Source organism: Chenopodium quinoa, unplaced genomic scaffold, assembly GCF_001683475.1.
Source record: "Chenopodium quinoa cultivar QQ74 unplaced genomic scaffold, ASM168347v1, whole genome shotgun sequence".
Classification (NCBI taxonomy): Eukaryota; Viridiplantae; Streptophyta; class Magnoliopsida; order Caryophyllales; family Amaranthaceae; genus Chenopodium; species Chenopodium quinoa.
Genome location: NW_018744460.1, coordinates 2587934 through 2598006, shown reverse-complemented (window position 1 = coordinate 2598006; position 10073 = coordinate 2587934). Strand labels below are relative to the sequence as shown.

The window sequence follows — 10073 nt, the reverse complement described above, 5'->3', positions numbered from 1 at the left end:
TGCAGGACTGCAGGGGTCAATCGGCTGTGGAAAACAATTAGAAAACACATATTCTAATTCTTTAAAATAATTCACATTTAATTTACTGTCATTATTAAGCAATCTCCACATCTAGCTTTACCAATTAATGTGACAACCACATATCTTTAGTGATTGCTCATTAGTGCACGCAGGGGTCATGTAAATTCAAAGTGACTCATAATTCACATAATCAAACTTGTCATCTTTCATACGGAGTATATAACATATGGAATATTACTCACTGTGAGAAACGTTTTTTGTTTCTCACAGTGGCAATTTCGTAAATAAAATGTACCACTTTAGTCGCGGTGGTACATTTTATTTACGAAATGGATGATAAAATTGTACCACTTTAGTCACGGTAGTACATTTTATTTACGAAACTGCCACTGTGAGAAACAAAAACGTTTCTCACAGTGAGTAACAGAGATTTACTGAAAAAGAAACGATAAACAACAACAATCGAACAATGCCAAATTGCCAACAATCAACCCACTACATTTATCTAAGTCCGCCCAATACAAGATTTCACCGAACTCACCCTTTAATACAACAACTTACATTGATAACAACTTAACTTGACACTTTTATTTAAGGGCGGAGGAAGTAACACAAACACCGTAACTGCAAATCAACTCCGATTATGGATGAAAGAAACAATTCGTTGACGAATAACACTAGCCTCAGGATCCGTATGATCATTAATATTAAAGCAATGTTCTTTTTCTTTGTTCTCCATAACCTCCACCTTCCCATTCCACCCACTCTTGATCAACTCATCCGCATACAATTTCCCAACACCATACAAAAAGTCCTTTTCAGCCAGCACAACCAACACCCGGCCGCACGCGATTCGAGCTAGATCCTCTACAGCAGGCTTCATCCTAGGATCCCTAGGCCCTAAATTTGTAGGACACATGAACATCCACATTTTATCACCTTCACCAAAATAAGGATGTAACAATATCATCCCTTCAATCTTTGCACCCTCAGGTAGTCCAATGGACCCTACCTTAGCTAATAATGTGTGCGACATGGTCCCGCCTGCTGAGTTCCCACTGACAAAAATACGGCTAAGATCACCGTAGTCGTTGAGCCAAGGCTCAGGTCCAGTGCCCTTACTGTGAGACGCCACCCACTCGAGTGCGGCCCATGAATCGTCGTAACACGCAGGAAGAGGGCGTGCTGGGAAAAGGCCGTACTCTACTGAGACCACAATGACGTTGGCATCGGCGGTAATGTGGGAGCCAAAGCGGGTGTAATCCTCAGAGAAGGCGGACCTCATGCAGAAGCCTCCTCCGTGGATGAATAACACGACAGGGAGTTTCTGTGTGGTGCACGCGCTAGTGAGCACAGAAGAAGGGAGGAATACTCGGACCGAGACATCCTTAGAGATTTCAACGTCTTTGATTAAGACGCCGAAGGTGGAACCAAAGGAAGGAGGGACCATCTTAGAAGTGGGAGTAAAGACATGGATACGACCGTCTTTGAGAACGTTGAAGAAGAGGAATTTTTTAGCAATATCTGATTCAGAGTAGTTCCACTCAGATTCAGAGGAGTTGGTGTTTGAAGACATGATTGATTAATTAGTGTGCTGGGAATTGAATTGAATGTTGCTGAGTTAGTGATGAATTGGTTGGAGATAGTTCTGAATTTAAACAAAATTGGTGATACAATTGAGATGGACTTTCAGTTTTGGAGCAAGCAACAAGGATAGTGTGACTGTGTGCTTTTGAATTTTGATTGTCACATGACTCACTTTAGTTGATTTTTATTAAATATTCTTTTCATTTTAAATTTTACATTTTCACCAGTATAGAAATCAAATGGTTCAATTGAATTTGTTAAAATACTTGTATCATGTATGTGGAATCATTTGGTATTAGAGAATTAAAAATTGTACTTCACATACAATATAAAAATCTAATGGTTCATGCAATGGTAAATTGGTAAGGGATGTGAAAGAGCTAAACAAAATAAAACCTTTAATTTAAAAATAAAATAAAAGTATAAGATCCTGTTCTTTTGGACTTATTTTCAGTTCTAGTTTAGATTGTTTCAGTTTGATTTAGTTAAGTTCAATATTCCATTCATTTCAAAATAACTGTTACATTTTCTTGGACACATTATTTAAGAAAATAATAAGTGAAACCATAAAATGGGTTGTTTAATGTAATATAAAGGACTAAAGATAGTGGATTTGATTACAATAGATTTTTTTTATTACAATAGATCTTTGGAGCAAAAGGAGTTGTTGGACATTTTAAAAAGCACATTGAGGCGTTTGGTAAGGAGTTTTTTAGAGCACTCCCAGCAGTGAGTGAAAAAGCCCTCACGAGTGAAAATTAAGGTGTAAAAAAAACCGAACACTACATCAGTGAGGAAAATAGCTCTCACGGTTGAGGAGAACCAAAAACGTACAAGAGTTGAGGAGAAATGAGAATGAACAGTAGCGTGGTGGGACCCAGCAAAATCTGACGCCAGCCCATTATAATGGCAGAGAAAACGTCCAAAACGACGTGTTTTGTGCATTCCCAGGCCAAAACTACGTCGTTTTGGTGTTTGCTCAGCAAAAAAAAATTGAATTGGCTGGCAACTGACGCGCGTCAGGCCAGCCAATGGGCTTGCGACACGCGTCAATTGCTTCCACCAATCAGATTTTTTCTCTTTCTCCCAACGGTTATATTCAATAAAACGGTAATATTGTCGTTAAATATATAAAAAAAAATATCACCAACGGCAAAAATTTTCTCTATAAATAGACATGTATTTTGATATACTTTCAAAAACACAAAAAATCTCCTATATTCACTAATTTCCCAATTCTCACTTCTTCTTACTATTATAATTATTAATTACGGTTTTCACAAAAATTATTATTATTATTATTATTATTATTGTTGTTGTTGTTATTGTTATTATTATTATTATTATTATTATTATTATTATATTATTATTATTATTTATTATTATTATTATTATTATTATTATTATTATTATTATCATTAATATTATTGCTGTTGTAGCTGTTTTTATTTTCTGAAAATATAATTTAGTTATTGTTCTTTTAGTAATTGTTGATTTTTTTACTAATTATTGTTTAAAGCTTTATTTATTTATTCAAAAAAAAAAAGCTTTATTACTTTTCTACTTTATCAACTTATGGATCCTAACAACCCTAATTTTTCTAATCATTTCTCTAATTTGGGTGATGATTTTGTCACTAATCCTCGATTTCAGCTTTTCCTACAAAGGCTTGGAAACACTTCTTTGCAAAATTCAACACAACAAACACCTCATCAAACTCCTTTCCAAAACACTACCTATGAACCACATTCATCTCTTGTTTATCAAGGGACCGATTCTCAATTAGATGATGAAATGGAAGAAAATGTTCCAGACACTTCTCAATACTCTCCACCTCCTTCAAGAGTGTCTGTGAATCAAAACCAACCACTAACAAAAGGAAGTCGAATGTGGTCTGTTGCGGAGGATGAAGCTCTAATTGATTTGTATATTCAATTCAGTGAGGATGCAATTGTTGGTACAAACCAAAAAGCAACTACGCTGCAATAAGAATGTTAGCGTATGGCGTAGCCCCCGATGTCGTGGATGAATATCTACGTATCGGCCAAACAACCTCACAGAATGCATTGCAACATTTTTGTCAGGGGGTTATATCACAATTTGAAAGTGAATATCTACGTAAACCTACAGATGAAGATTTAAGGAGAATCCTTCATCAAAATGAATTGCGTGGGTTTCCAGGCATGATTGGTAGTATAGACTGCATGCATTGGGAGTGGAAGAATTGTCCTACGGCTTGGAAAGCAAAATATGCTGGTTGTAGCAAGACTGCAACCCTCATTCTTGAAGCCGTTGCTGATCAGGATTTATGGATTTGGCATGCGTTCTTTGGAATGACTAGCTCATGTAATGATCTTAATGTCCTTTACCGTTCACCGGTGTTTGATGATGTTTTACAAGGTCGTGCACCACCAATAAATTTTTGGTTAAACGGACATCAATATGAGTTGGCCTACTACTTGGCAGATGGGATTTATCCGAAATGGCCAACTTTTATACAAGGTATTACACATCCTCAAGTTCAAAAAGACAAGTTGTTTACTGATCAACAAGCAGCAGTTCGAAAAGACATTGAACGGGCTTTCGGAGTTTTACAAGCTAGGTTTGCTATACTACGACAACCTGCACTGGCCTTCGACGAAGATATTCTTTGTGACATTATGAAATCCTGTATAATAATGCACAACATGATCGTCGAGTATGAACGACACAACTACACACGGGCAGATGTTTTGAGACGATACTACGAAGAAGATCGACTACAACGTACAGCAGCGCGGGCGGGACCGAGCACAAGTGCCACGGTGAATAACAACGAGCCATTTGAATTCAACGTCGGGCGGCCACCCAACATTGATTTCAACGCGTATTTTCAGAGGAGGATTGCCCTTCGTGATAGAGAAATTCATTCGTCTCTCAAACAAGATTTAGTAGAACACATATGGCAGAACTTTCGTCATAATACGACCGAATAGCAAAGTTGTAGAATGTAATCGTATCGTTTTTAAGTTTTAATACTCGTCCTCATGTATTATTTTAGCTCAAACCGCTTTTATTAAGTTTGTAATCGTACTGTTATTTAATATCCGATGTATTTGTATTGCCATTTATGTGTTCATATAAAAAATTTGCTTCTTATTATGTAATCGTTTAAGTTTAAGAAAACATCTTTCGTAGAATCTATAATTGCTGTAATTTTTTTTAATTATTATATTCTAATAAGAACGTTAAATAAAAAATTATATTGACATTATATTTTAATTATTATTATATTTTAATTATTATTAATTTTAACCGTCATTAAATAAATAAAAAAAAACTACCAAAATAATTAAAAAAAATTTAAAAATTATTACATTACAATTAAAACGTAATTAAAAAAAATATTACATATTTTTAATTGTATTGGAAAGTTAAATATGTAATATAAACATTATTAATAAAAGGATAAAAAAAAAGTGATGTGTATTTATGGTGGGGTATATTAAAAAGTGGAGGATAAAGTGATGAGGAGTTTTTTTTGTAGAGCATTGGTGTAGTAAAAAAATCCTCTCATGAGAGGAATTGGATGGGAAGAGAGAGAAAGTGGGTAGAGAGAGATTGAGAGGTTTGTTTTCTCCTCACTACTGATAATGGTCTTAGATCTAAAAAGCTTTTTTTAAAATAGTTTTTAGCTTTTTAGTTGTTTTATACTCTAAATAACTACAGAATAATAATCAACATTTACCAAATATTTTTACACAAATAACTAATTATGATCGACTAATCAAAATAGATAATGCAAACAGCCAAACACCTAACAACTAATAGATGATCAAAACAACCAACATTGACTTTTTACAAGTATAGTCTAATCCACCCCCCACATGGTCACATGGCTACTAACACGGGCGGACCTAGGCCGGGGAGTACCTGTCGATGCCACGGGGTTTAAATATGAAATAAGATAATAGAATATGAGCTGCCGAGCTTCTTGGTAACTGGAATTGATTATAGAAGGCTTCCAAAATGTGAGTACTAGATTACAGAAGCAAGTTATTGCTATTTGATGTTAAATGCAAACAAATTTGGAGAAAGTATCTAACAAGCTAAATAGCGACAGATCAATGCAGTGATACAGAGCTCCCACCTCCCAATCATAATGTTAGGGGCTCCTGTGTGGCTTCCTTGTAGCCAAAATACCCACGAGATTTCCTTGTGAATTGAGGGTTTTTTTTTTTTTTTTTTTTCTTTCTCCAAGATCCAAAAGGATTGTGCACTCCAAAGATAGTTTTTTTTTTTTTTTTGGTGTTTAGAGAGCTAGTACAAGTGATGAGAATCAATCCCAAAATTTTTACGAACCAGGATGGTAGCTTTAAGCCTCTAACCACTTGAGATATCTCTCACTCTCTCCAATGATAGTAAATTACCAAAACAATATATACTTCGTACAAGAATTAACTATTTGAGTTTCAGCCTTCAAGGGTAAAAAAAAAGAAAAAAAAAAACAATTAGGTTCATATAGTCATGTGCGTATAGTAATTGGTAAAATGAGTCGCAAAAACTATATACACAAATGTAATGTGGCTTTAGGCAATCTCCAATTTTCCATGGTTTCTCCAATTTCTCATCAATGCAGGGGTCATAAAATTCAAAGTGGCTCATATAACACATTAATTAAATTTAAACTATGAAGTAAAACAAAATTAAACTATCCAAGAGCCATGATTAAACCAAAGTTATTGTTTGGGTCCAATTTAGTCAAAGTTGGGCCTGAGCACTAAATGATCCAATTAAAAGCCCAAGGTCAAGGTTCAACTCTCCAATTGCTCAAAAGTCAAAAGTCAGCCCACAAAGTAAGCCAATTGGGCTAAAGCCCAACCTCTCCAAGTATGATGAGGTATAAAAGCCATCATATTAACACATTCAAAGGGACATCACATATGATCATTGACATTCCAATTCATATGCTCATTCTTGCATTCAGAAATATTCCACAAAAGCCTCAAGCTACAAACTCTCTTGCATAGTGTCTTCCTTCTACACATTGTACTGACTTTAGCATCGGAGGGGCCTTCCTCGGAAACACCCCCGAGGCTAGTTTACGTGTGTTCACTGTGCAGGAAACCTTCGGCCCAACACAACTTGGATCGAATCCAGTCTTCTCCATTTCAGTGGACCTTCGGCAAGGTCCCATTGTTTTCAACCGAAACAATTTGGCGCCGTCTGTGGGGAAGACTTTCAAAAATCTTTAAGCCAAATTCCTAACCAAGATCATCTTGCAATTATCTTAGCAGCCATGGCTAAGAACCGCAAGAGCAAAAGCCTCCGTCAAGGAGCGGGCGAAAAGCCTAAAACCCCTACACCATCGCCCTCGCCGGACCGGAACTCTCCCAAGGGTGCCGGCTCGGGGGGAGGATCACACAAGGAGGATTCCCTATCTCCTATAATGCATGACTCTCAATATAGGCCGGACCACTCTCGGTCTAGCAGGGGTCAGTCTGATCATAGGACATATTCAGTGTCCCAAAGCCAACCATCGGCTGCACGGCCTCATTACCACCCTCGGCCGGGGACCCCTTTGACGGGGCCCAGTTCGGAAGAGGTGGCAAGAGCGCTGGCAGTACTCATGGAGGCAATGAGGGCATAGAATATGCCACCGCCTCGTGATCAAACTCCTCCGCATACCCGGCATCAGCGGAGGAAGTTAGACCATGACGGTGGGAAGCTTCCTTCCTTCCGGGAACTGGAAGAGTGGGAGGAGGATTCTTGGAAAAATGAAAAACAGAGGAAGAAGAACTCTCAATTATTTAAAGGATCCTCATCCTCAAGACCAGCAGCGCATAAGAGCAGCAGCTCAGCTTCTCGGCCAGAATCTACTCGCCGGGAACCCGAGACTGCTCGCAGAAGCGTCCTTGACCGACTCGGCGGCCAGGAACCGAGCGTGCGTAGTCGCCTCTCGTTCCCTGCAGCCGAGGCCCAGACTTCCCAGCCAGGGACGAAAACCACTCCTACCTCTCTAAGAGGGCGGAGCGCGGTCCCTTCGGCCAGGAACAAGGGCAAGGCCATTATGCTTCCCGCTAGTTCACCATTCGAGCAATGGATACTGGAAGAGCGCGTACCCACGGTTAAAATACCGTCGCATATCACATATGACGGGACCACGGATCCGAAGGACCACGTGGCCTCGTATGAGACTCATATGCATCTTTGCCCCAGATCCGAGGCGACTTGGTGCAAATATTTCCCAACCACTCTCAAGGGGGTCGCGCAAGCGTGGATCTCCAAGGGAGTAAGGCAAGGCTCCATAACAGGTTGGGATGATCTGTCCTCCAAGTTCAGGAGCAAGTTTTCCACGGCAAACCGCCGAGAAAAGACTACCGCAGAGCTCATGGGTCTGCAACAGGGGGAAACCGAAAGCCTCCGAGACTACCTGACTCGTTTCAGTAACGAGTCATCAAGCGTCTCTCAGCTGGACCAGGGGCTAGCTGTTTTTGCAATGCAGAATGGCCTTCAGCCAGGAAAATTCCTAGACTTCATGGTCATGCATACCCCGCAGACCTTGGAGGAAGCTCTTAGTGCTTCGGATAAGTTCATCCGAGCCGAAGAATGGAATAAAGCAAAAACCCAACCTCAATCCGGGGGAGGGAAACAGAGGCAAATACCCTTGTCTGAAGGCCAAGGCCATAAGGCAAAGGGAAAATCAAAGGCCTCGGAGCCATCTTCGGCCAGCGACCTAAAGAAGGACAGGTTTGCCTCATACACAGGCAGATACGAGTCCTACACTCCGCTCTCTCTTCCACGCGCCAAAATTTACAGTGTGACGAAGGAGGAGCAGAGTTACCGAAAGCCGAGACCACTCCCAGAGTGGTATCAGCGAAAAAATAAAAATCAGTGGTGTGAGTTCCACGAGTCTTCGGGCCACAACACTGAAGAGTGTATCCAGCTGAAGGACCAGATAGAGGACATGGTCCGGAAGGGATACTTGAAAAAATACATCGCGGATCACCGCGAGAAAAAAGAATCCGAGAGGCTAGCAAAGGACCCTCGGCAGGACCTTGATTTCCCCCGGAAAAACAGTAAAAAACCGGAGGGGAAATTCCCTCCGATCAATGTTATCTCGGGAGGAATATACTCTCGGAGGGAGCACAAGCGTCACCTTAGAGCTTTGACTCACCAGGTGAACAACGCTGACATTCAATCTCCCCAGTCGCCGGTGCCGAACATGACGTTCACAGCCGCCGACTGCCGGGGGATTACGTTCCCTCACGAGGATCCGTTGGTGATCATCGCCACGGTGGCTAACCACGACGTCAGTAAGGTCCTTGTTGACGGTGGCAGCGGAGCAAACATTCTGTTCCGAAAGGCCTACAACCAAATTAAGCTGAAGCCCAAGCACCTTACGCCGGTACCCTATCCGGTATCCGGGTTCAATGGGGCTTCAACTTATCCAGATGGGAAGGTGACACTTCCTGTCACCATCGGTTGCGATGAGGCAGCCCGGAACGTCATGATTGAGTTTTTGGTCATCGACGCTCCTTCAGTGTACAACGTGATTTTGGGGAGACCCATAATTCACGAGATCCAAGGGGTCGTCTCAACTTATCATCAGCTGATGATTTATGTCTCAGACGCCGGCTTCCCCGAAAGGATACAGGGCAACCAAAAGGACGCCCGAAGGTGCAACTACCTCAAGCCATCCAGTAGTCGCCCAGATAACGACAAGGATGAGGAGGAGAAAGAAAAAGAAAGAGAGCCAAGCACAAAAAAGCCGAAAGGCCTAAGTGCTTCGGCCCAAGGATCAGTGCCCAGAGAAAAAGGTCCCGAAAGGGAAAAGGTTGACTCTTCAGCTGGGCCGAAAGACCCAGAGAGCCAGCCGAAGAACGCAAAGACTGGGACACCTGCTGACATTGGCAGCAGACCAGATTCTGAAGAGTCCAGTCCCTCGGCAATGGACATGGACCAACAGACTGAAACAGTTGAGTTGGCCGAAGGAGATGCTGAGAAATGTGTAACAATCGGGATGGACCTTGATCCTAACACCCGTTGTGAACTTATTCAGCTCCTTCGGGATAACAGGGATGTGTTTGCTTTCTCGGCAGCTGATATGCCCGGGATAAGTTCAGACCTCATCTCCCATAAGCTTAATGTTGACCCAGCGTGTCGACCAGTTAAGCAAAAGAAGCGGAATTACTCCGCCAATAAGAACCGAGACATCGCAGCCGAAGTCAAAAAATTATTGGAGGCAGGGTTCATTGAACCTTGCCAATATCCGGAATGGCTGGCAAATGTGGTGATGGTTCAGAAGCCCAATGGTACCTGGAGGATGTGCGTTGATTTCACGGACCTAAATAAGGCTTGTCCAAAGGATTTCTATCCCTTGCCAAGAATCGATCAGCTAGTCGATTCGACAAGTGGCCATGCCTTGCTTAGTTTCATGGACGCATTCTCGGGGTATCATCAGATCTTTATGCACCCCGACGATC

General features: G+C 41.1%; 2 protein-coding genes across 2 annotated transcripts; one reads left to right on the top strand and one right to left on the bottom strand.

Annotated features, from left to right (window-relative positions):
- Positions 1 to 472: 472 nt before the first annotated feature.
- Positions 473 to 1834, bottom strand: LOC110697421 (probable carboxylesterase 1). The gene has a single exon (XM_021874797.1). It carries the CDS (start codon positions 1595 to 1597, stop codon positions 653 to 655), a length of 945 nt encoding a protein of 314 aa, XP_021730489.1. The 5' UTR covers positions 1598 to 1834; the 3' UTR covers positions 473 to 652.
- A 1765-nt stretch (positions 1835 to 3599) lies between these two features.
- LOC110697379 lies at positions 3600 to 4583 on the top strand. The gene has a single exon (XM_021874759.1). The coding sequence runs from the start codon at positions 3600 to 3602 to the stop codon at positions 4581 to 4583; it is 984 nt and encodes a 327-aa protein (XP_021730451.1).
- The last annotated feature ends 5490 nt before the right edge of the window (positions 4584 to 10073 follow it).

Coding starts and splice junctions, on each gene's coding strand:
- LOC110697421 (XM_021874797.1), bottom strand. CDS start 1,597: ATGTCTTCAAACACCAACTCCTCTGAATCTGAGTGGAACTACTCTGAA.
- LOC110697379 (XM_021874759.1), top strand. CDS start 3,600: ATGTTAGCGTATGGCGTAGCCCCCGATGTCGTGGATGAATATCTACGT.